The 27,383-nt window shown below is 40.5% G+C and overlaps 1 protein-coding gene across 4 annotated transcripts in view; it reads right to left on the reverse strand.

Moving 5' to 3' along the window:
* Window positions 1-27,383, reverse strand: part of CTNND2 (catenin delta 2) — a 930,783-nt gene that overhangs the window by 43,351 nt on the left and 860,049 nt on the right. For all 4 annotated transcript variants that reach the window (XM_036848145.1, XM_036848147.1, XM_036848146.1 and 1 more), the window contains 2 exons: window positions 11,594-11,804; window positions 1,480-1,564 (listed from right to left, as the gene is read on the reverse strand). In XM_036848145.1, the coding sequence (XP_036704040.1) occupies window positions 1,480-1,564; window positions 11,594-11,804 (296 nt within the window). The remainder of the gene's footprint in view (window positions 1-1,479; window positions 1,565-11,593; window positions 11,805-27,383) is intronic.

The raw sequence follows: 27,383 nt of genomic DNA on the forward strand, positions 1-27,383 counted from the left end.
TCTCCTGGAAGAGTCCCGGAAGGAACCACGTAGGGATGCTGGGATGTGCATTTCAAACAGAATGGAACCCAAAACACTTTCGATGAACGGCAAGATACGTAGGAAAGGATATAATTAATCCAGAACACTCCCCTAACCCTTAATTTTGCAATGTTTCAGCCTAAACATACTTCCTCTTAAGGAACAGAAAAATCTTGAAAGAGAATTTTGAAATATATGGGCTAAACTTTAAAGTACAAAGTAATGAATGCTTACGGGAAACAGAAAGACCTCGGGGAAATCTAGAAATAGACTAACTTAGTAGGACCAGTGTTAAATATTTACTTTTTCCCACTGGCTTAGAAAATGACAAATTTTCCCTCTGGCAAGATGGGTCTTGCCCCCTCTGATGTGAGCCTCTTGCTGTGACCCCACCTCCCGATCCCAAGACTGGGAGGCGGGGGACCAAGGTGGCAATGACTTCCGGCTCCCCCTCCTCCTCCATGCAGGCTGCCAGGGGCTGCAAGGAGGTGCTTTGGGCAGCTGTTGATGGAAGCCCTGTTCACGTTTTCTGAAATCCTACGGAGATCAATGCCTAGGCTATTCTCCCTGCCAATCTGTCAGTGGTGTTCTCTGCACCGTTTGTTAACTCAAATCTATCCTGGGATCTTCGATCATTTAAACGACTCACATTTGCTGGTCTGGTAACAACAAAACGACAACTTCTGGGAGATGTTGTTAAAGGACTCTCTCCCCTCCCAAGCAAAAAAGAAAAGTATGCATCTTTTGTTTAGCAGCATTTGGGAAGGAGGTGTAGAATTAAAATTTCTAGATGTGACCTTTTTCTCTTAAGGTTTATTTTTAAACCATTTTGGGGATGAAGTCTCCTTTGAAATGTATGATATAAATTCCTGCCGGTCTGGGGAGAGTCTACTGAACGAATGCCCAGCCTCTTGCTATGATCTACGGCTGTCATTAGGATCATCAGCCCTTCAACCTGATCAGTAACTAGGTCAGGGTCTCAGGCTAGGAACACGGGGCAGGCTGTCGGGTCTCTACTCAATGTTCCTGGGCTGCAATTCTTCTCAACCTCCTGAACTGCTTTTTACATTTTTTTCTGTCTCCTCTCTACTATTACTACATTATTTATTGATGCTTGTTGCTGCTTTTTTTTTTTTTTTTTGGCATATTCCCTCTGTTCATTACTTTTTAGTCTATTATACAATATAGAAGCTCAGAAAAACAAGCTTATTTTCTCTATGGCTATAGGTCTGTCCAATCCAGAAAGTTCATGAATCTTAGTATATATTCAGGGGACACTTAGTGACCCTTTTCTTTTGCTTCTTCATTGATCTCTTGTTTCAGCTGTGTTTCAATTGCTCAGACTCTCAGACGAGGTCCCTTCATATCTATGACACATCTCGTTAGGACCAAATATTGTGTCTTTGGGCTCAGGGCCTGTGTGCAGCTAACGAGCCAAGAAGGTAAAGCAAGCCTTACCTTTTTGTAGAGACTCCTCAGATCTCGGTACTGCCACATGCTGTTCAGAACCTGAGATGCGGCCTTGATTACCTTCGGAGAGTGTCTGATAAAGAAAAGACAGGACACGCAAGATGGTGAGCGGGACAGCTGGGCTTCAAATTGACTTGTCAGGAAACAGCAAGAATAAAAAGAATAAAAGCTTCATGGCTTTTCTGGCTCTTTTCTTTTTTCCAGACTGGACAGTACAAGGGATGGCTGTCACCAGTCTCCAGCCTCATTCTCACCCACACACCCATGAGGGGGACAGACAGGAAGGCAACGCAATTTGGCAAAGAATTTTCAAAATGCAAACCCAAGAGCTGTGCGTCGCAAATGCAAACCCAAGAGTCAGAATGCAGATTTAGCGCTGGACTGCAAAATGGAACAGAAAGAAGAGAAGGAGAGCGACTAGGAAAGGCCAGATTAAAGGGTTTTAATGGCCGTGTTGTTTAACACCTGTGTAGTAAGTAAGGGGGGAAAAAAGATACTCATTTTCTCAGCTGAAGCGTGAGAGCACGTATAGCGTTGGCTCTACACACCTGAGGGATTACAGGCAATTGTTTTCCGTTTGCTGATGACGCTGAGCACGAGTGACCGGCATGACGCTGACGTGTGCACACACTGGCACACACACTCGCTCACGTTTATATGGAGGGATGAGCGTGGATAAGCATCTATAAACAAAGCCCTTCATGCAATTAAAGTTCTGTCCTCTGGATCAGAGTGAGAAAGCAAGGTCATGAAAACCTTTGGACTAGCATTCTTACCATTTTTTTCGAGTCATGGCTTTGAAATCCCTATGAAACTATAGCTAAATATTTTGCCTTTTGGTTCAGTGCCAACCTGCATCTCAGAACAGACACTAGGTCAGTACATCCGTGTTGATTAAATTCGATCCAATTCTTGGAAGTCACTTTGACTAGTGGTGAGGGCAACTATTAACTACCTGCGGATTCTTTGTTCCAACGGGCTGGGTCCACAACAGCTGCACAACTTGAGTGGCTGCTGTGACACTGTGCCTGATCGCAAGGGCTGGCACACTTTTGCTGTAAAGGGTCAGATAATAAATACTCTGTGATTTGTGGGCCATATGGTCTCGGTCGCAGCTGCTCAACGCTGCCATTGCAGGACGAGAGGAGTCATAAATAATAGACAAAAGAATGGAAGTGGCTGTGTTCTAATCAAGTGTTATTTACAAGAACGGGTGGTGGGTGGGATTTGGCTTGTGGGTTGCAGTTGGCCGACCCCTGGTCTATGTGGTGACTCCTGGAGTTGGGCAGGACATGACCACTCATGAGGACTCCAAGGTGAAGTCCACCCCTGAAGCTGACCCATGGTGCAGTGGTCCACAGATTCCTCAAAGAGAACATCTGAATTGAGATCAAAACTGCTTCTGACATAAAATAGTTTTTAAAATGCAAAGTAAGCAGATGGGTAGATGGGATCAGGTTGAGCGTGGATTTGAAAGCCAGAGCGAATGGATGTGTGAGGACCTGCAAATGAAATGACGGGATGCTAATACACGATCAGTTAAATGTCTGCTATTTTCCTGGGTCTTCACGTTTGCAATGGAGACCAACTACGTTTAAGTATTCTTCATCCGTTTACTTACTGGAAACAGTAACAGTCATTCTTACCATTATTATTGCTGACTTGGAATTCAACTTTGGCTGTGTTTGAAAATCTCTTAGTTATATCGTGTACTTTTAAAAGAAAAAAATACAGAGTTCTTATAAATTTCAAGATTTTTTCTCTTTGAGAGATAAGCTGTATTTAAGTAATATACATGTTTTCTTTCACTAAAATGGACAGTTGCTAAATGATCTCACATTTATGCTAGTATCATGCTCTAAATGTATTAAATATTTTTGACTTAGAGAATTTTAGATCTTTTCATGGATACAGACACAGGTACACTTTATTCTTTTTTAAAAAACTGAATTATAATTGACCTACAGCACTCTGTTAGTTCCTAGTGATTTGATATCTGTATACATTACAAAATAACCACCATGATAACTCTGTCACTATATAAAGTTATTACAATATTATTGACTATATTCCCTGTGCTGTATATTTCATCCCTATGATTCATTTATTTTGCAGCTGGAATTTTGTATCTTTTAATCTCCCTCACCTACTTCACTCACCCCCCCAATCCTACCATCCCGCTCTTCTCTGGCAACCACCTGTTTGTTCTCTGTATCTATGAGTCTGTTTCTGTTTAGTTATGTTTATTCTTTTGTTTTTTAGATTCCAAATACAAGTGAAATCATATGGTATTTGTCTTTCTTTGACTTATTTCACTTAGCATAATACCCTCTAGGTCCATCCATACTGTTGCAAATGACAAGATTTTATTCTTTTTTATGGCCAAGTAATAGTCTCTGTCTCTGTCTCTCTCTCTCTCTCTATATATATATCTATCTCACATCTTCATTATCCATTCACCTATCGATAGATACTTAGGTTGCTTCCATATACTGACTATTGTAATTAATGCTGTAATGAACATTGAAGTGCATGTATTTTTTTCTAATTAGTGTTTTTGTTTTCTTTGGAAAAATATACAGAACTTGAATTGCTGGATCATATGGTGGTTCTATTTTTAATTTTTTGAGGACCCTCCATACTGTTCTCCATAGTGGCTGCACCGATTTACATTCCCACGAACAACATACGAGGGTTCCCTTTCCTCCACATCCTCGCCAACACTTGTTATTTTTGTCCTTTTGATGACAGCCATTCTGACAGCTGCGATGTGATATCTCATTGTGGTTTTGATTTGCATTTCCCTGATGATTAGTGATGCTGAGCATCTTTTCATGTGCCTGTTGGCCATCTGTATGTCTTCTCTGGAAAAATGCCTACTGAGGTCTTCTGCCTATTTTTTAATTGGGTTTTTTACATTTTTTTATTTTTTTATTTTAATGGCTGTGTTGGGTCTTCGTTTCTGTGCGAGGGCTTTCTCCAGTTGTGGCAAGCAGGGGCCACTCTTCATCGCGGTGCGTGGGCCTCTCACTATCGCGGCCTCTCTTGTTGCGGAGCACAGGCTCCAGACGCGCAGGCTCAGTAATTGTGGCTCACGAGCCCAGTTGCTCTGCGGCATGTGGGATCCTCCCAGACCAGGGCTCGAACCCGTGTCCCCTGCATTGGCAGGCAGATTCTCAACCACTGCGCCACCAGGGAAGCCCTGGGTTGTTTTTCTGATATTGAGTTGTATGTTAAATATATATATGTATCTTGGATACATACAACTGGATATTAACCCCTTGTTGGTTATATCATTTGTGAATATTCAGTAGGTTGTCTTTTCATTTTGTTGACGGTTCCCTTTGCTATGCAAAAGCTTTTAAGTTTAATTAGGTCCCTTTTGTTTATTTTTGCTTTTGTTTCCTTTGCCTGAGGAGACAGACCTCTCAAACTATTGCTATGATTTATGTCAAAGAGTGTCCTGCCTATGTTTTTCTCTAGAAGTTTCAGATTTCCAGTCTTCCATTTAGGTCTTTAATCCATTTTGGGTTTATTTTTGTTTATGGTATTAGAGAATGTTCTAGTTTCATTCTTCTGCATGTAGCTGTTCAGTTTTCCCAGCATCACTTATTGAAGAGACTGTCTTTTTTCTCCATTATATATTCTTGCCTCCTTTATCATATATTAATTGACCATAAGTGCATGGGTTTATTTCTGGGCTTTCTATTCTGTTCCATTGATCTATGTGTCTGTTTTTCTGCCAGTACCATACTGTTTTGATGACTGCAGCTTTGTCTGACTGGTTATTTTTTATATTTTCTAGTTCCTTGTTAAAGTTCTCACTGTGTTCATGTAGTCTCTTCCCAAGCTCAGTTAGCATTCTTATTACTATTGCTTTGAACTCTTTGTCTGGTAAACTATTTATCTCTGTTTCATTAGGGCTGTTTTCCACCGTCTTCTCTTGTGCTTTCGTTTGAAACATATTCCTCTGTCTTCTCATTTTGTTTAACGTTCTCTGTCTCTATGAAATTAGGTGCAGGAGCTACCTATCCCAGTCTTGAAGGGGTGTCCTTGTGTGGGAGCATCCCTATGCCATCTGCGTGTGTGCCCAGTGGATTTGGTGGGAGAGCTGGATCTGAAGTGAGCATGGGTCACGTCTTCCCCTGGGGTGTGCTGGCAGCTACCACCTTGTTGGATGATATGGCTGGAGATGGAGGGGTTAGAGTCAGAGCCAGGTGTGAACCAGGGCTACTTCTGTGCTCAGTGGCAGTTACCACCCTATCAGCGGCTAGAGCAGAAGCCCTGAGGGTCTAGTCCGAGCTGGCTCTGTTCTCTCTAAGTGTGCACACTCTCCTTGGTCATGGTGGCCTCCACTCTAGTGGAGAGCAGCGCTGGAGCAAGAGGGGCTGGAGCAGGTGCCCAGTGTGGGCTGGCATGGTCTTGGGAAACCAGCTAGAGCCCCAGACAATTTTCAATCTGCTTCCTCTGAGCTATTCCCAGGAGTAAGCAAGTTTGTGCATGGGCTGTTAACAAGCGAGTCTCGTTTTCTTCTTCTGTAAATCCTACTGGTGTTTAACCAGGTAAGGCAACTTGTCTTCCTGGTGTCTGACCCCAGGGCTGGGGTGCTCAGTGTGTGATTTGAACCCCTCGCTGCCCAGGGAGGATCCCCAAGGCCATGATAGCTCCTTCTTCTTCTGTGTCCCCTGCTAAGGGCACAGGTCCTGACCTGACCACAACTCCTCCCTTCCTCTGTAGATACAGACTCCATGTGTATCTTTCTTTACAGACTTGGTCGAAGAAGAGCCTTTCTGCCAGTCTCCGTGTTGTTTTCAGTAGAGTTGCTCCACGTGAAGATGATTTGATGTGTTTTCTGGGGGGAGGTGGGCTTGGTTTCCTCCTACTCCACCATCTTGATTTCCCTTCTCCACATTTAATATTTTTTACTTCATATTTTGTATCTTTTCTTGTTTTGTATACCCCTTAACTACTTATTGTGGTTATAGATGATTTAACCACTTCTGTTTTCTAACCTTCCTACTGGTTTTATAAGTGGTTTATCTACTACCTTTTCTGTATATTTATCAATGACATTTTTCCTTTGGTAATTTTCATATTTCTACTTGTGGTCTTTTCTTTTCCACTTAGAGAAGTCCCGTTAACATTTCTTGCAAAGCTGGTTTAGTGGTGCTGAACTCTTTTAGCTTTTTCTTGCCTGTAAAACTCAAATCCGAACGATAATCTTGGTGGATAGAGTATTCTGGGTTGTAGAAGTTTTTTCCTTTCATCGCTGTGAATATATCATGTCACTCTCTTCTGGTCCGCAAAGTTTCTGTGGAAAAGTCAGCTGAGAGTCTTATGGGAGTTCCCTTGTACATACTTAGTTGCTTTTCCCTTGCTGCTTTTAAGATTCTCTCTTTATCTTTAATTTTTTCCATCTTAATTACAATGTGTCTTGGTGAGGACCTCTTTGGGTTCATCTTATTTGGGACTTGCTGTACTTCCTGGACCTGGGTGTCTGTTTTTCTTTCCCAGGTTAGAGAAGTTTTCAGCTATTATCCCCTCAAACAAGTTCTCTGCCCCTTTCTCTCTCTTTCCTTCTGGACCCCTACAATGCGAATATTAGTATGCTTAATGTTGTTCCAAAGGTATCTTAAACTATCCTCATTTTAAAAATTTCTTTTATTTGGTGAGCTTGGTTGAATTCCACTACTCTGTCTTCCAGTCTGCTGATCCATTCCTCTGTATCATCTAATCTACTATTGATTCTTTCCAGTGTATTATTTATTTCAGTTATGGTATTCTTCAGTTCTGTTTGGTTCTTCTTTATATTTTCCAACTCTCTGTTAAACTTCTCACTGTGTTCAGTCTTCTCCTGGGCATCTTTAGGATCATTACCTTGAACTCTTTATTGGGTGGATTGTTTATTTCTATTTCACTTAGTTCTTCTTCTGGAGTTTTAGTTGTCCTTGATTTGCAACATATTCCTCTGTCACTTTGCTTTATTCTCTGTTTTTATTTCTATGTATCAAGTAGGTCTGTCACGTTTCCTGATCTTGGAGAAGTGGTCTTATGTAGGAGATGTCCCATGGGGCCCAGCAGCACGCTCTCCTCTGGTCACAGAGATGTATGCTCTAGGGGTGCCCCCTTTGTGGTCTGTGTGGGTCCTTCTTTTGTGGTAGGGCCAACTACTGTGGGTGCACTGGTAGGGGGGCTGGCCCCTGGTCCGGTTGGCTGCCAGGCCCTGCCTTGTGTGGAGGCTGCTGGCTTGCTGGTGGGCAGGGCTGGGTCCTGACACAGCCGGCTGCTCGACGTAGGGGGTCCCAGGACTGGGGCTGACTGGCTGGTGGGCAGATAAGCCTCTGGTGCTAACAGACTAGAGGGAGGACTCCAAAAGGCACTTGCTAGCACCAGTGTCCTCGTGGTAGAACTAGCTCCCCAAAATGCCTGCTGTTAGCATCTCGGTCCCCAGGGGGGAGTCTCAGTTGCCTCCTGCCTCTCTGAGAGGCTCTCTAAGATCGGCAAGGGGTCTGACCCAGGCTGTTTTCAAACTGCTGCCTCTGCACGCTCTGTTTTGAGGTATGTGAGATTTTGCGTGAGCCCTCTAAGAGCGGAGTCTGTGTTTCCTATGGCGTCCCTCCAACTCTCCCATCTGGGGGCTGGTCTTCCTGGTGCTGGCGAGCCCTATGTAGGCTCCTTGGGGAGAACCTCTGCAACTGTGATGATCCTCACATGTTATTCTTATATAATCAATGCTGAGCAAAGATTAAATGCTATGTTTTGCTGTAGTTTATCACCACTAGCTAGATATGTATCTATGACAAAAGTCAAGCAACTCTAGAGGAATACATATTAATAATATTCAGGTAGCGATAATATAGTTGAAACATATTTAGTATGCAAAAATTCCTCTGATGGTATAATTTTTTTTCTACTCCTTGCTTAGTTACAAAATAGAAAGAGACTGTGAATATGCAATGAATAGCAGCTTTTAACCTCTCAATTAAAATGCCAATACATCACAGTGTTATAAAAAACTGATGAAAGTCAAAGAAACATCGCTTTCTTTTTAGACTTTAATTTTGATTCATCCACTAGACTGGTCCCATGCAACGTCTACTTGAAAAACTGTAACTATTGATTGAAGGACTTGAACAACTGAGTACTTCTAATGTGACAAGTGATTATAACCTCAGCCACAAACAGAGTTCCTTACTGACAAGTAACAGTCGAGGCTGTTAAATGGCTTTTCTGTCTTATGACAAAATACAGTGACACACTCAACACTATTTCCTACATAACTGTTAAAATCTGAAAAAATACAAACGTACTTTTGAAACAGATGGACTTGTCCATATTGCCTGTTTCAAATGATGTGAAAAGAGTAAGTTATCAAGACTTAAAATGGTAAGTTATAAAAGACTCCTGTAAGGGTCATTAACGATTACACAATGTCTGATCTTCACCAGAGGTGTCAAATTAGGGGCGGCTGAGAATTTCAGTTGATGCCATTCATTGTGGGTGTTAGGCACGGCCATTCCAGCCGCAGGATTCCAGAATAATTCTTCCAGTGTATTGGCAAAACATGGTGAGTTATACAGTTCAAACAGACTGCGATTGGCAACGTGCCAGGCTGACTCATTAGTATCACGGCATATTTAAGCTTGTGTATGTTTAGAAATAAAACCTATAAATATGTTAAAGGCAGAATCATAGCTACGTAGGTTTTTTCATCTGTGTTTTCTCACGCGATCTCAAGTTAAAAGTTTGAATAATTTTTTGAGGAGGGCAAGTTTGCAAGCATTTTTTAACTTAACTAGAGCCAACTGATATTCCTCCCTTTTCCAATTATTAAGTCATCTCCAATTTCAAAGATTCTATTTTCAATAAAGTGTTTCTATTTTGTTAAAACCCGTCTAGAAGGCCATGGGAGTCTCAGTGCCTACTATCATGACAGAATTGAGTGATAAATGGTGAGTTTAGTGGTAAGATCCAGAGCAATTCTTCGGGATTCATTTTAAGAGCAGTGAGAAGTAATAATCAAATGGAAGTGTAGGTGGCTGACAAGGTTATCTCCAGTTATAAAAACCTTGTTTTGATCCCCAAATTAGTCACTAAATATAAAAGAGATAAACCACATAAAACAATGGATGAGGCTGACTAAGCAGGAGAATTATAACTGGGAAGATGCTTGACTCAAAGCAATTCCACACTTCTTATTAAATTCATAAATCCAGACTGCTAACACTGGGGAAAAGAGATAAAGAAACAATGACATGAAACGAGTATCTATCCCATAAAGACATTTTCAGTCAATTTAAAGCACAGATTTGAGATTATTTGTAGTGAAAGGAATCTCCCATTAACAGTAATCCAGATGGGAACAGACTGAACAAGACTATTTTCTGGATTGGCAGTGTGGATATATACTGTTTCATAGGTGGTTTCCTCAAATGAGTTTTTAATTAGTTTCATCAAATAATTTTCTTTGACCACAGGACTGATAAAAGCATCTCTTCTCTTTAAGGTCCAGTAGGGATGCTCACACAGATGGAAGGAATTCATGTAACCACCTCCCACAGCTCTACTGTCTTACGATTCAGAGAAAACACTTTCTTCTTGGAATGTCCCATGAATATAGACAAATGTATCAGAGAGTTTTTGTGGACTATGGTTTTACTGTGTGTGCATGTGTGTTTGCTTAAGAAAAGCATCAACATATTAAGTTCCTAATGCTCAAAACAGGTAAGCATTTCAATTAGAGATTCCAAAGGTCTACTGAAGCTATATAAAAAAGAAAACCACGTGGCTTCCTGCCCATGTAGAAGAGCATTTTACCGTAAGTATTATAAGATATAATTCAAGCCATCCATCTACATTGCACAATTATTACACGAGTCCAGAGGGGCTTCTCTATATTTGATATAGGAAAGTATTCAAATCCTAATCCTGAACTGTTCATTGAACCTATTTGGAGGTCTCAGGGGGCTTAAACAGAAGCCCTGAAACTTCATTTATTATGCAATGATAATATCTTGAATTAAATGAGAGAATTTCCAAAAAGTCTCAAAGTGCACCCTTCACAGCCTTTAATAACAGGAGAAAAATTACTCAGCGTTTAGATATAAAGGAATGGGGGTGGGGGGTGCAGCCAGGAATGCAAAGTCAAGAAGTAGACCCTTGATAACAAAAGGTTTATTACCCTTTTAATCTTACTTGATTACACTGAGGGACTTCCAGGAGGCAAAATTGAATTAAGGTTAGTGAATGTTTTTGTAAAATTGACAGCTCGCTGATATACTGACACTGTGGCTTGTGAAGATATGTTTTGGTTACATACTGTAAGATACCATCGATTCTTAAATCAAACTGGGGACATTCCTGTTTCTGGCGGTGCCGCGCCTTTGACATGAGCCTTTTCTCTCTTTATTCCATTGGCATAAAAGCCCTCCTTCCTCACTGCCTCTATCCCCTCTGCCCCGGAAATTTCTATTCAGTCTTTAAGACTTGATTATTACTTCTTTCAGGAAATATTTTATGACAGCCCCTCCCTCAGTTTTAGATTGGAAAGTATGAGCACAGTGACTTGTTAAATTCAATCATTTGTCCCAAAGGCACAGCTGGTAAGGAAGGGTGCTGGTTGGACGCTGATTTCTCTCTGACTCCGTCACACCGTTTTCTCCCCCATCCTCCCTGACTTGCTATGCAGAACTGAAGAGGCACAGAACAAAAGGATATGGATCCGTCATCAACACTTGGACTTGCAGCCACAGAGGAACAGCTGCCACCAAACACCTTCGTGAATCAGGGTCATCTCTTCCGTATGGAAGGAACATGCTAGGCACTAGACTGGACGCTGGATTGTCAAGCCTATCTTACTAACATCCCAGGACTCACCAAGTCATGAGTTATTTACCAAATCAAAATTACTAGTAAGATCAGCTTTCCTTGTGGGGTGGGAAGACCGGAAACCATCTGCTGTTTTCCTTCTCTTGATTATCAGACACCAGTGCTTCCCAGTGACGTCCCGTAGTGTTACCCATACCCAGGGTATGCTGGGCACACTTAGAACCGATTCTACCAATACCAATTCTACGTGATAGGAAGTCACCGTCTGACTTACTTGTCTCCTTTGCTTTTGGAGATGCCGACCAACTTCTCGATGCCGCCGGCGTCCCGTAAGGCCTTGGCATTCTCCATGTTCTTGGTGATCACCTCGTGCAGGGTGCAGCACACGGCTGTCACCGTGTCATCCGACATGGCCTTGCTCGCCGCGTTGCTGCTGTTATTCCCGCCTGGAAGCCGATGGACCAGGTCTCGCATGGCGTATTTGCCTTTGGAAAAGAAAACGAAGGGAAGAGTTGAAATGCGGTCAAAACAGAGGAAGAGGGTGGAGGGAGAGGTGGAGATGGGGGTGAAAAAGAGAACACAAGAGGCCACGTTAATGCAATGTTGTCTGTTCCCCATCACTGATTATTCTTTATGGGGTAACTGTGGACACATACACAGAGAAAACGGTATTTCTTCACAGCGAATGTCTGGACTTTTGGTGCTGGGCGGATGTGGGACTGACTCTTTGGACAAGTTATTTCATGCCTCTGAGCCTCAGCAAGAATAATGGTACCTCCCTTACAAGGCTGTTGAGAAGAAATGTGTGGGAAGCACTTAACACACAGTGATAACCCTGGACTCAGGACTCAATAGAGGTTAGCAATCGGTGGGTTCCTGCTTGCTATTCACAGAAGTCAGGAAAACATAGGGTAATTCTAACATAACCTCAAAAATGCCTTGACGGGAGCTATGTTGGGACTTGTATTATTTAACAAATAAGAATCAAAACACAAAAATGTGTGTATATATGACATCTGCATTCTGGTCCCTATAAAGCAAAGAGAAACATTTAAAGCAGGGGAGAGAAACTTTACAAACAATATATAAAACTAGGTGTCCTTTGAACTAGGGTAACTGGATGATCGATCTATCTCTCTGATGGGATTTTATTGAATGGTTCTACCATATAACATTTACTAATTTGACATGTTTTACTTCCCATGGAAAAAATAAGATAAAATGCAACTTTGCTTCCTTAATTCACTTTATCATTATTAATTATGCTACTCCCCATGATAGAGGTACTTATAATGACATCTTTATGGAATACTTTTAGTTTACAAAGCCATTTAGGCATTGCCAATAACCCTGCAAGACAATTAATTCATCCCACCTGCAGCTTCCAATTCTGTTCCATTAATTTACTTCTGGAACTAAGTAAAGAAATGCCTGTAGCAAAGTTGCCTGTTCTTAAATTTTTCAGGTGGAATCGGCATGTGTCCGAAGTTAAATTCCTGTCTTGTCTCCCATCCCCCAATTAGACATATTTAGGTAGCTCCTAAAAGCCATTTAAATATTTTTCCTCCTTATAGGTCTCTAAAGGATAACTTCTTTTGCTGTTTAATTCTCTGGCATGTGGTGCTTGGGGGCCAGGAAATGGAACCATGGAAGGAGGCAATGACATCTTAACTCTAGGCAGTAATAAATAAAACATAAGACTTCGTAATTTTGGTATCTGCTCGTATCCTATGTTTAGGTGGCTTATTTTAGCTTGGATGAAAAAAAAAATGCTGATGTCTAAATTACCGAAATAGAAAAGTGTCTTCATTCACTTGACGACAGCCGAGAAGTGTCTGACAAAAATGGTTTGCCTGAAAACCCCCAAATGTAGCATATTTATTTTCCAATGACAGCACCTAAGACAGGTTGGAGAAGATCCTTTGTACAAGATAGTCCTCTGAGCACCTGGTTTTACCTACTCATCATTAAATCACACTCAGCTCGGGCTACGAGTTTAGTTCTGTTGAGCTCAGCAGGCTGGAGACTGTATCATTAACCCTGCACAAACCACTGTCAGACCAACTTGAATTCACAGAAGCGAGAAGATGGGCGCATTCTTTATCAGGGAAGTGATGCAGGAGGGAAGCAGCAAACTCTCTCAATCCTTGTGCATACAGGGGCATCCCCACTCCTGAATGAGCACAGAGACTGGTTGTGTGGCCTTGGACATCATCAACGTTGAGAGCAAAAATGAGGAGAGGGAGAGGATTAGGCTAGAGCTTTTTCTTTTTTTTAGTTTTTGTTATCATCATTTTAAAAATTAGGACAGACTTGAAAGTGTGGTTTCGTCTTACACAGCTTCCCAACCCGTGAGCCCTGAATGAGAAGCAAGGTGTCCCCATGATGTTCAAGTGGCAGGAACCACCACTTTCCCCAGAGCAGCCTCTTCGACTTGCCCCAGTGTGCTGGACAAATACTGTCATTTTGCATGTGCTCCCCAGTGTGGAAAACAGCAGGAGTCACTGCCATATATATATGGGCACAGGGACATCAAGGGCACCTGGGGCTCAGCAGTGCTTTGGGAGGCTGTGAGGATGGAGAGGAGGAGAGCATAAGAGTACAGGCCTCACGCTGTGGATAAGCCTGCCAGGAAATAGAGGAGCTTCCTGTCTTAGAACGGGTGCCACCAACCACTGCAGACTGAAGACCACTCCCCCTTCCTCTGGCTTTAACTTGGGTTAAAAATAAGTAAATAACATGACACAGCCTAACATCACAGAGTGACTCATGCTGACCATACCACCTAGCAGGTGACTAATATTTCAGGACGAGAGCAAGGAACTTGTGCCTACAAAGACCTGGCCCTGAGGGGATCAGGAACAGAAGAGCAGCCATGATGGAGAGTCCTCAGACAAGGCTTCGAGCCCAGTGAAACGGTGGCGGTAACGCAGGGGAAGAGGATTCAGAAATTTCTAGCGGGGATAATGAGGTGGGTAGTGGAAATCAAGTGAACTCTGAAACTTAATAATAATGGGCAAGTTGGATTTCTATTTTATTTTTCCACACAAAGGAAAACATGCTTAGCAATTCCCTGGTGGTCCAGCGGTTAGGACTTGGCGCTTTCACTGCCGGGGCTTGGGTTCAATCCCTGATCGGGGAACTTACATCCTACAAGCCGCACCGTAGGGCCAAAAAAAGAAAAAAGAAAAACATGCACAACTAGTAAACATCATATGGGAGAACCACAGAGCAAAATCCCATGGGAGAGACAAACAGGTCACCAGGTTCAAAAGACACTTAGATCTGTGAATACCTTGCCACCATTGGGAACCAAGGTGCTTTCCATTATCCACTCTCATTGGCATCACACGTTACAAAAGAAAAGCATGTTGCTCCGAGATTAAGACAGATGCTCCCTGAGATGAAAACAAAACAAAAACAACTCCACCACCACCACCAACTAAAGGTCACTCTGTGTTGCTCAAATTGTCAACAGAAATGAATCCTCGGGCCATTTCTTTGAAGTTACTTAGCCTCTCATGAAAATAACTTTATCTTTGACATGTGTAATACTGATATGAGATGACTATTGGACATATTACAATTGTGTAAAAAATCAACTACTGTTCCTATCAGTGACGGACCAACTGTAACCTTGTAACTTTGCTACCCTTCCTGCCCTGTGTGTGGGCAGGTGTGTTTGTAATTTACAATTAAAAACTATTTTCTCTTTATGTTTCTTTTTGGGGTCTTCTGTTTAGAGTTGGTGGGCATGTGGAGGCGTGTGGATGGACTCAGGGGACCTAACAAACTGTGTTGCCCTAGAGCAGAGCTCTTTGCTGAGCTCCTGTACACATAAGAGCTGGTGGGAATTTCACGATGAGATAACAGAGCTTTGCTCTCACTGACTGTGCCTGTTTCTGTTTCTATTTCAGCACTCAGCCTATTCCTGGTATTGATTTGTGCACTACCCCTTGGTTTCTCCACTGGTGGTGGCAATATTGAGTAGTGAGTGGTTTTATGGGCTAACCACCTGTGATCTTGAGTCCTTTCCTAAGCTGATTGTATATCACTCTGGATCGTTCATATGGTCCTCTGTATAGCTGGTCTTTGTGATGCACTCTGGTAAACTCAAATCTCTCAAACCAACATTAGAGGAAAGAGGTTAAAAAAAATGTCAGCCGAGAACAGCCCTGGATCAGGAACATTACAACTCCTTTGTCTATGAGGTCTTAGCACATCTTTGGCTTCCCTGTTTCTGGAGATGCTAAAACTGACCTGCGAGTTTTTGCTGAGTTGCTCTAAACTAATTTTTTTCTTCCATTTTTTATGGTGGTAAAATACACATAATAAAAATTTATCATCTTATCCACTTTTAAGTGTTCAGTTCAGTGATATTGATTAAATTCATATTGTTGTGCAACCATCACCACCACGTATCTCCAGAACTCTTTTCATCTTGCAAAACTACAATTCTATTAAACTCTATTAAACCATTAAACAATAACTCCCCACCCCATCCATTAACAACCAACGTGCTACTTTCCATCTCCATGATTTTGACAACTCTAAGTATCTTATATAAGTGGAACCATAGAGTGTCTTTATTTTGCTCAGCAATAATGTCTTCAAGCTTCATTCATATTGTAGAATATATCAGAATATCCCTTTTTTTTTTTTTTAAAGTCTGGATGATACTCCCCTGTATGCATATGCCACATTCTGCTTATCCATTCATCTGTTGGTGGACGCTTGGGTTGCTTCCTTATTTCAGTTATCGTGAACGATGTTACTATGAACATGGTAACTATGAACATAGTAACATCGTTCACGATGAACAGAGGTGTACAGATATCCTTTCTCTTTCGATTTATGTGTCTTTGGATCTAAAGTGAGTCTCTTGTAGACAGCATATAGTTGGATCATGTCTTTTTTTTCTTTCTTTCCATTCTGCCAATCTCTGTCTTTCGATTGGAGAGTTTAACCCCTCTATATTTAAAATAATTATTGTAAGGAGGGACTTAACTTGTGTTATTTTGCTATTTGTTTTCTACATGCCTTGTAGCTTTTTTGGTCCCTTATTTCCTACATTACTCTCTCTTTTTGTGTTTGTTTTTTTTTTTTTTGCAGTGAAATGTTTTAACCCCCTTCTCATTTCCTTTTGTGTACATTCTGTAACCATTTTACTTGTGGTTACCATGTGGATTACATTTAATGTCCTAAAGTTTTAACACTCCAATTTACATTTGTACTAGTTTAACTTCAATAATGTACAGAAACTCTGCTCGTTTATAGTTCCACCCCCAACCCTTTCAATTATGGATATCACAAAACTACATCTCTATATATGTTGTGTCCAAAAACATAAAATGATAACTTTTTTTAATGCGTCACTTTCTTAAAGTACATAGAAAACAAAATATGGAGTTGTAAGCCAAAGGTACAATAATACTAGCTTTTAGACTAATAATTTTTAAAAATGCATTATAATCTTGAATCATGTAAAAAACAAAAAAAGTGGAGTTACAAACTGTTTTTACAATAAGACTAGCTTTTATAATTACCCAGTGTTTTAAAGCCTTTGTCTAGCACTTCTGCCACTTGCTCTTTCTCAGGGAAGTTTCTGTTGGTTCATTTTTTCCCTTGGAAAGGGCTATACTTCCCTGTTTCTTTGTATCCACTGTGATTTTGTTGTTGTTGTTCGGTGAAAACTGGACACTGCAATCTAACAACGTAGCAACCCTGGAATTCAGATTCCTCCCCTTGTGCGGGTTTGCTGGGTTTTGTTTTTAATTGCTGTAGGATGTCTGTGTGCTGAGGTGTACACTGAAGGTCTCCTCAGGTCTTCTCTGAACCTGTGCCTTTCCCTGGTCCTACGTGGTGACTTTCTAATTTCCCTCACATACACATTTGCTTTTGAATGTCCTAATCTTTAATATCTGGCTCCCAAAAGGGGAAAAAGAGAACAATGAAGGGGGAGGGAAGGGCACCAGCCCTTTAAGTTCCCTGGAAGTCACTTCAGCCGGAGGGGGAGGGGTTTTCGACAACTGGGGAGCGTGTGTAACAACAGCTGCCTCTGTGTCTGCAACTCCATGATCAGTAGCAACAATCTGAACACAGAGTGCCCAGTATTTGGAGGACAGTTCCCTTATTGCCCACCCTAGCTCCCACCAGCTGCATACAAGCTCCCCATGAACACATGTATAGCTGCCTGCCAAGGGCTGGGTGTGAGAATGGGTAGCTGTTACTGGGCTAAGAGCTGAAGATGACCAAAATTAACCATAATTCACCGTCCAAGCTTTCCTCTAACAGGTGCAAGCCTTCATTAGACTCCAGAGTTCCGAAATAGTTACACTGGACAGATTCTGCTGGTGAGACTGCTGTCTGTGTGCGGGGGGCGGATTCCTGGGTTTCCCACCCACCATCTTCCAGAATCTTCTCTCCACACTGAATTTACATTGCTCAGTGGTTGAAGATGTAAAAGTGAGGCACTGATTTCCTTGTGACTGTGTGTCTACGGGTAAATGTGAAAAGAGCCTTTTCCTCCTTTGCCAAAGGAAAATTGTTAGCCCTTACCAAGGATCCCCAGCACAGTACTCTGTGGGTGGTCACAGCTCTTTCTGCAATGCGGCTAGCTCCTTTTTCTCTTTCCTTTCTCTTTTTGGCAATGTTTGGAGCTTAATGTTTCATAAAAATCTGCCACTTTAAGGACATTTAATAGGAACAGTTTATCACAAAAGGGGAGAAAACATATGCAAAAAATCTATATTTTAAAACTGGTTTATGTGGCTTTCCGACCAAAGAGGTGAGGCATTCAAGACGGTAGTGTTTGCTTATTGAAAAAGTTTGAATGCTTGTTTACATGGGAAAGTTCTGAACAAAACAGCAGTTACTTTCTGTCTTTAGGCACTAGGAACTTATATCTTGTGTCTCCTGACAGCTTTTTTAAAAAAATTTAATTAAATTAATTTTTTATACAGTAGGTTCTTATTAGTTATCTATTTTATACATATTAGTGTATATATGTCAATCCCAATCTCCCAATTCATCACACCACCACCCCCCCGCTTTCCCCCTTTGGTGTCCATACGTTTGTTCTCTACCTCTGTGTCTCTATTTCTGCCTTGCAAACCGCTTCATCTGTACCATTTTTCTAGATTCCACATACATGCATTAGTATACGATATTTGTTTTTCTCTTTCTGACTTAACTCTGTATAACAGTCTCTAGGTCCATCCACGTCTCTACAAATGACCCAATTTCGTTCCTTCTTATGGCTGAGTAATATTCTATTGTATATATGTACCGCATCTTCTTTATCCATTTATCTGTCTATGGACACTTAGGTTGCTTCCATGTCCTGGCTATTGTAAATAGTGCTGCAATGAACATTGGGGTGCATGTGTCTTTTTGACTTATGGTTTTCTCTGGGTATATGCCCAGTAGTGGGATTACTGGGTCATATGGTAATTCTATTTTTAGTTTTTTAAGGAACCTCCATACTGTTCTCCATAGTGGCTCTATCAATTTACATTCCCACCAACAGTACAAGAGGGTTCCCTTTTCTCCACACCCTTTACAGCATTTGTTGTTTGTAGATTTTCTGATGATGCCCATTCTAACTGGTGTGAGGTGATACCTCATTGTAGTTTTGATTTGCATTTCTCTAATAATTAGTGCTGTTGAGCAGCTTTTCATGTGCCTCTTGGCCATCTGTATGTCTTCTTTGGAGAAATGTCTATTTAGATCTTCTGCCCATTTTTTGATTGAGTTGTTTGTTTTTTTAATATTGAGCTGCATTGATAGCTCTTTTTGAAATTGCCTTCTCCAAATCTACACCCCAGAGTCAAACTAATAAAACTTTAAAAAAATGTCTTTTATATCTAAACTGTCTCTGGCATTTCCCAGACTGCTGCTGGGTAACATCAAAGAGTTTTCTTCATCACCTTATGAAATAAGGGATGTTTGTTAGAAATAATTAGGAATGTTTGGCATTCTGCAAGTTTTTGTTTGGTTTATTACTGTTGTAAGAGCTGTCCTGTTTATCAAGCCTTCAGTAAAAAAAAGACCTGGCAAATGAAAAAAAGAGAAACCCAACCTCCTTAGTGATGACAAGTCTTAGGATGATACTTCAGCAGTTATGAACCTTTCAGTTCAGTTAGAAACATGCTCCCTTTCATGTTAAAGAATGGCAATAAAAGAAAGATTATAATAAAACAATAAATAATTATTTATTATTTAATTATAATTAAATAAATAAAAAATAATGGCCAATAAAAGAAAGATTCCATTTTTAGGTTTAAAAGAGCCTTTTCAGTTGGTGGGAGTCCTAACACACTCTTTATGGAATAAATTAAAAGATCCTGGAGAGTTTTCATTACCCTCACTGTCCGTAATATATACTTACTGTAATGCTAGTCACTGACTAACTTCTCACAAAACTAAACTCGTCTCAAGTTTGATATTGTTGTTTGTAATGAATAAATAATCAGAGCAATTCAGCCATATCATCAATAGGTGGTTTCTGATTTTCTCCCACACTCTCCTAAAGACCCGGCCAGAAGCACAGATCAATAATTGGGTCTGTTGGAAGAAACATCAAAAGAGCCTGATCAAAGAACTCTAACGGGTACTGTTAACACTTGATACCATAGAAAATAGCCTCTTGGTTACAGACACTCCTGTTAAGCTGAAATCCTCGAAACAAATGAACACCTTTCAGACTACCAAGGGATTGAGTCAGGGTTCCAGAACTCATTCACTTTGAGAACCTGGACTTCGAACTAACCCAAGATCAAGACAACAAGGATTAATTACTTAGAGTAAATGACACAAATTTAGTTGTGGTTCATGTTCTATTTTGAGTTGGGCTTATTATGAAATCCTTCTTCTTTCTACTTCCTCTTTCTTTAATGCTTGATTTAACAGGTTATGTGTATAAAAACTAGATGAAACATTCTTTAAATGGAATCTTGTTCTAATTAATTCTTCAGAATTCAGAAAAAATATCTTGAAAATTTGTAAAATAGGTAATAAGTTATCAGGAAAAGTTAATAATAATAATAATCCTTTTAGTATAACAACATATGTTGAGTGGTCCTGTCTACACTGCTTAAAACAATAGTTAAATAATATAAAAATGCCTTGACTAACCTGTTTATCTTCTTTGACCATAGGTTTTTATAGATTGAACTAGAATCTGTCCTCCTTTCTACTAGAACATAATTGAAAAAAATCAAATCTGTACCCATGACCATGCCATAGATGTCACATTTAAAGGCAAATATCATTTAATTAGGCATGACAAGCCCATTAAAAACAAGTAGATTTAATATGTGGGATTGAGGTCTACAGTATCCTCCTAGGACACTGGCTTGGCTCATGTTGTATGGCTTAAGGAATCCTAGCCCTACAGGCAGCACGGCCAGGAGTACTGAAAAGTTGGAGCTAAGAGAAATGGAATAATCCCTGAGTTATAGGTAATGGAGGTGAAGACTGGCAGAAATGCCTCGGCCACTGCTGTGTCATTGATCCCAGTAGATGAGGTGAAAGGGAATAAATTATTTCTGCTACATAAAGGAAACAAAATTACAGACCTAGGATCTACAAACAAAACAAAAGTTAACTCTCAAGATTTATTATCACATAGGTCTAGTTTTGATAACCATGCACAGAGGTCTTTGTGAATGAATCCACACTGCTTGATATACTTAAGTCTGTACAACTGGTCAACCACCAAATTAATGGTCCCAAATCAGAAAACTGCTAAACCACAAACATCGGTGGTTAAATCTGCACTGCCACTGTAGGGGCAGAACTTCAACATCGGAGGGATCAGGAAGGAAAACTGGTACCTTGTTCTGACTCCATCATGACTGTCTACACATTATGTGCTCAACACAATCCAGAATCAGGAAGACAGAACAAAACTAGAAACCAGCTCAGGGAAACAAATCCAAAACAGAGAAAGGGAAAGAAACACAGGCTCGCCCTTCTAGCCCTAATCCCAATGAATGAATCTTTGAGTAATTTTCTAGCAGCTGCTGACTTTTGAATCAACTTCATCTCTGATGTTTGCAACACTGATATGTGACAGACGGTATGATTATCTTGTGAGAAAACTGCTGTTTGTCCACCATGAATGGACTAGATGTGACCTTACAAACCATGGTACATTTGTGCTTTTTTATTTTAAATGTGGAAGGCTGGTTTTTCTTAAGTCTGGATCCCTTGCAACAATTTGTTAGTAAAAATCCCTTTCTCTTGATGCTTTTGTCTGTATGCTTTCCTTTCTCAGATTGGAAAATGGGTGTGACAACACTGACCCTCTGGTTTCATCACGCCGGCCCCTTTTTTCCCAAAATGGGACCTGTTCATCTCTACATCTGCCCCTTTGCTCCTGCCAGATTAGAATCAATATTTAATGAAATGCATTGGTTTTTTAAAAAAAGCGAACCTTCTTTTATGTATCTGCTAGCTGCTTTAATTAACGATTTATCCAAATAGAAAGAGAGAGGAAAAGTCATAGTAAGAAGAGATCAGCTGGAGTCAAGGAATCAGCCAGTGGTTGCTGTGGGTAGAGCTTGAGACAAATTCTGGAAGAAACACTAAAGTTCCTTATGCTTTTTTCTAATAACTATGATTTGGTAAAAACAAGCACAGCCTTATAACACACATCAGAACCTATTTCACATGCCAGAATTGGTAAGCAGTTGGTCTGAGAAAATGATGCAATCAGTAACTCAACCCTCTGAATAGAAATAATGTCGAGTAAAGCAAATCTTATAGGTTTGCGGTATATGGTATGCAGTTCTTTCAAGAGTTACCATCTCCAAATAAATAACCTACTCCATCTGTTTGGAAGACAAGAGGAATTGTATTTTTTAGCACCTTGAGGTCTTACGCAGAGGATTTCACTGAATTAGGCTCTGAGAAATTCTCACATTGTTGAAATGTCAAGAAGTAAGGTAATGAGTAGAAATACGGACAAGAAGGTGGCTAAGATATGCATATATAATTTGTAGAAGAATCACTCTAAAAATAAAAACCACAGTTAATTAACAGGAGGTTTGCTGAAGCACCTTTTTGAACTAGAAATAAATTGATTTTTGAGAAATATTGAAAATGAGGCAAGTAACTGGTATAATACATTTTAACAAGATTTAAATAATTTGATTAAGTATTAAGCATGATAGCAAAAAAATTATTATCTCAATTCATTGCCTCATTTTAAAAGCAGAAAGGAAGTAGAGGTGAAAATTTAAACACTGATTCTAGTTTCAGGGGAGAAACCTAGGAAGGTTTTTTATTTTTAGGTCAAGATTTCTGTCTAACAAAGATCCAAGAACTCTCCTAGGATGAAAATTTCAGACAATAGTGTGTCTGAGACAAGGTGAGGTCAGTATTTCTGTAAGAAAAGCTTGTTTTCAGGAATAGAACCTGCAGTTAGTCCTCTGGCCTGATATTAGCACATTGGGATAAGAGTAATGCATTGATTAATGCAAGTAGCCTAATGAAGAATTTTAACATTGCATTCCCATGTTCTTGCTTTCTCAAATTGATCTACCCCTCTGCCAAAATAAAAGACAGTTTCAATAAAGGGCACATAGGGCTACTACTCATAGATTACATTAGAGAGTGGTTTAATGTTTTCAAGAAAAGTCACATCTATTTCAGTTTCCACTTTGTATCTCCCTAGGGCTATAGAAAAGGCAGGTACAATTTCCAATTTGTATAGAAGACAACTGCAGCCCAAAGAGATTAAATGATGTGTGTAAGGCTGCAGAGCTGACTGTATCCTGGCTTTGGTATCTTTCCATGAGTCTCTTGGCCAGAAACTCCTCTCTCCAACCAGCCCTCCTCACTCCCTCCTCCGAGCTTTTTTCACAGGTATAATCTGTACCACCTGTATGACACCTACCCCGTAACTCATTTATTCAGTTGTTCTATAGACATTCACTGAAGTTTCCTCTAGTTAGCTTATATATGTAATTCATCTTCCCAACAATAATATAAACCAAGGACAGGATGACATCTAATAACCTTATGCTTACTGATAAATGAATAAACAATTTACATGAGCTCTTTGACTACACAATGCAACCACAGGACTCTGATGGGAATTCATTCACATTTATCCTGCTGTTGTTACCTACCTCTGTGACAGATCCCTGGAACTCTAGTTCTACAGGATGCTGTATTCTAAAAAGGGTTTCATTGTAGCATATGCGTGGGAAACGCTGTGTCTGATGCTTAACTCAGAAATTTACAATGTATATTAGCAAAGTGAAGCCTCTTGCAGTCCTGCAGTTAGACAAAATGAAACCCTTTGGAGAATTTAGTTTAACCTAGGGTTTCCCAAATTTGTCTGAAAAGAGAAACCTTCTCGTGCATGACACCCATTCCCTTCCCAGAGCACTGGGGTTCTGGAGGGCTCGCTTGGGGTGATCCTGGTGGATAAGGGCAGCTACATTTCTGTTCCTGTTACTATGCTTATATGTCACCAAATACCCACAGATCTGTACCACCAAAGACATCTTAATTTCACGGCAACTTGATTTGATGCTGATAAAAATCAGAAATAAAAGAAATGCTCCGACTACGCAAAAGGATGGCTGGAGAGAATGCATGGTAGTGTATTTTAAGCATTGTCTGATAGGAGCCACTCACTCTAAATACACTTTATTCCTAAATGCATTTTTCTTGCTCTGATTTCATACATTCACCCCCTACCCCCATACTTCGTTCACAGAGGACTTCATAAGCCAGAGAGATAAATCTCACAGAAGAAGGAGTTATAATTATTTGCCTATAATTCCACTTTCCTCGTTAACCAATGAGCTGCTTATGGATGAATGCCCCGTGCAGGTTCTCAAATGAGGACGTCCGTTGATTGAAATTCACTTAATTTTGTGTCCCAAGTTGATTTTCTTCCCAGTACCTACCAGCCAAGCCAAGCACTGGTTTCTACTAGGCAATTCTAATTCTAATTTATATTACTGAATTGAGCTATGGATACCAGTAGGTCTTATCTGGCTTTAGGTGACTGGTTCCCCAGGGTCTGATTTTGCTTCTATAAAACCAGGGCATGAAAGATCCACTGTCACAGCTGAAATAAACTTCAGACTGCAGGTAACTCGAGGCATCTTGGGGCTATCTGGATCATCAATCACTCTAACCTTCTAACACACATCATGGGACCCTAAATTATATGCCAGGGACCTGCACTTGTTCCAGGTCTTAAAAGATCCTTGTCTCCTTATGCTTAGGAGATAATCTCCTTCCATGGGTATAAGATGATTTAGAGCAGCCCCTACCAACAACAGTAAAGATACCTTTTCTTTAAAAAAAAAACTTCTCTTTATAGTAGCCTCTTTAAAGTCATTGCTGAACACAGCATGTGGCCCATTACGAGTCAGGTTTTATTGACTGCCTTTTTTTCTGTGAATGAGACACATCACTCTGTTGCATATCTAGTAATTTTGGGTTGAAAATAAATTTTTAGCAACTCTGAAAAAAAAAAAACCTTCTCTTCATTTGTCCTCACTTTGAGATAAATTTTTAACAGAATTTATTTATAAAACTCAATGTCTAGGTCAAAGCTTATTTTTTTTAGTTTCTGCCTGTATTTTAAATTTTTTTTCAGAATAAAGAAATGTGGCATCTTTTATAGTTTTATAGTAGACAGAATTCCAATTTCAATTTTGGGTTCATTATTGGAACCCAAAGATAATGTTAAATTATTTTAATAAAAACTGGTCATGTTTTAGATATTTCTCCAAATTCCCTAGCTAGTGAAAGCATTCCTCCTATGAACTGTAAAAATATCTTGGGCTATATAATACTGCCCGTTTCTTTATTAATTAACCACAGTGGACGTTTTGTATGGAATTGCTGGCATTATTAATGTATCTAGAATTCCAGTGTTCATGTTGTAGGCTTATGCTCCGTGTGTACAACTAAAACTTAAAGTATTTATACTTTGATGAGTTTAAAACTTTGGTGTGTTTGTGCTATACTAAAATAAAAATCAACAATTATTATAATTATATGGACTCTCCATAAGGTGATAAATAGAAAAAAGATAAAGCATGAAGATAAAGAATAAAAGAGAATAAAGGCAGAGGCAAAAAATGAGCCTAGAGGAACAAATATAGACCAAAGATTATTTCCACTAATCCCACTCAATCAAAATGACTAAATATTAGATCTGAGCCCAGCTGATGACACATTTATTACAAGCAACACTTAATACTGCAAAATTCTAGGAAAAGGAAAAAAACTGGATAGTCCTTTGGCAATTTCTTTATTGTAATGGGATTTCACTTGTAGCAAAGGAGGAAGATACGGTGAATGGAAGAGATTGTAGGGAAGATTAAAAAAGGCAGGAAAATATTAGACACAGGGTTTCTGCAGATCAGTTGCCCTAAAGCCCAGCAAAGTGGCTGGTGTCTGAGTTTTCTTATCTAAACAGCTGCAGTTTTTGAAAACTTGAAGTATGCATTCATCTTCAGAAATCTGATTTTCCTGGCTGTCTGCCCTCATGGCAGTGAGGTGTGGTGATGAGAGGGCCTTTCGTTTGGTAAGGATGACTTCTTTAGCAGTGTCAACTTCTAGAACGGACACTGCAGGTTTTGCCCCGGCACTGTGTCAAGCTGACTTGGCGTAATCTAAAAGGATCACCCAAGAGCCTGAACTCTGGTGTACAAACAACTTAATTACGATAATGCAGTGACTGTGGTCAGCACCGTCGAAACAAACCAAAACAATCCATGCAAATCCAAGCCAAGCATCAATCAAAAACAATTAGGAGTCTTCATGTTACAGAAAAGTTTTTCTATGTACATCTTATAATCCAGTAGGAACAGTCTCTGCTACCTTATTTTCAAAGTCAATAGAAACTTGGAGTATATGCTTCCTAGAATGTATGGGCCATTAGCCTGTTTGAAGGCGTGAAGATTCAGTGGTGCCAGTTAGGGCTAACATAGTTCCACCAGCTGCCTGGCGGTCTCGCAGCAACTACTTTCCTTCCAGTGACAAATTGCAAAGGTCAAGTACAGGAGCCGAGAGGTGGGCGGGGACTGGAATAAATAGCCAGGTTCAAGGAAGGGCAACCATGACTTGGGAAAGAGCATAGAACCATCTGGTGGCTCTGTTCTTCAACAAGGAATTCAGGCCAGAGCGAAGCTGGAGAGGACTTTGGAACTTCAGGGAGGTGTCCCCTTAGCCACTGTTGGTGATACTCAGGGTGTTAGAAATCTATTTCTATTTTCTCACAGTTCTTAATGCCAGAAGTCTGAAATCCAGGTGTCGGCAGGGCTTTCTGTCTTCTCTTCTTTCCTTCCTTTTTAGCTGGAGACTCAGGACTGCCATCCTTGCTGGTTCTAACCAGTAAAATTAAGTGGCTGAGCCCCATCCTGTGGTGAAGGGCAGAGTGGCTGCCTGCTTAGCAGCCGACGGGGCTACTTCGGGTGAAATAGGGTGGAAACGGGAATGCTACTGTTCACAGGTGGAACTGGGTATCTCCCCTCCCCCCCCCATTCATACGCTGAAGTCCTAGGCCCCATTACTCCAGAATGAGGTCTTATTTGGAAACAAAGTCACTGCAGATGTCATTTTTTAGGATGAGGTCATACTGGAACAAGGTAGGTCCCTAATCTAGTATGACTGATGTCCTTCTAAAAAGGAGGAATTTGGAGACAGACACACGTATACAGGGAGAACACCAAGTAAAGATGAAGGCAGAGATCAAGGTGATGCTTCTGTAAGCCAAAGAACACAAAAGATGGCCAGCAAATGCCAGAAACTAGGGGAGACACATGGGACACATTTTCCCACCCAGCCTCAGAAGGAACCAGCCCTGCTGAGACCTTCTTGCCTCCAGAATCCTGAGAAAATAAATATCTATTGTTTAATCCACCCAGTCAGTGGTACTTTGTTAGAGCAGCCGAAGCAAGTGAATATACTGGGCAACATTTGGATTTAGGCTCATGTTTAGAGCAGCTCCTTTGAAGAGGAGACCACAGACAACAGTTAGCTATCCTTCGTTTTATTTGACAAATATTCTCATATCCTCCGTCACA

Source organism: Balaenoptera musculus, chromosome 3 (assembly GCF_009873245.2).
Source record: "Balaenoptera musculus isolate JJ_BM4_2016_0621 chromosome 3, mBalMus1.pri.v3, whole genome shotgun sequence".
Taxonomy (NCBI): Eukaryota; Metazoa; Chordata; class Mammalia; order Artiodactyla; family Balaenopteridae; genus Balaenoptera; species Balaenoptera musculus.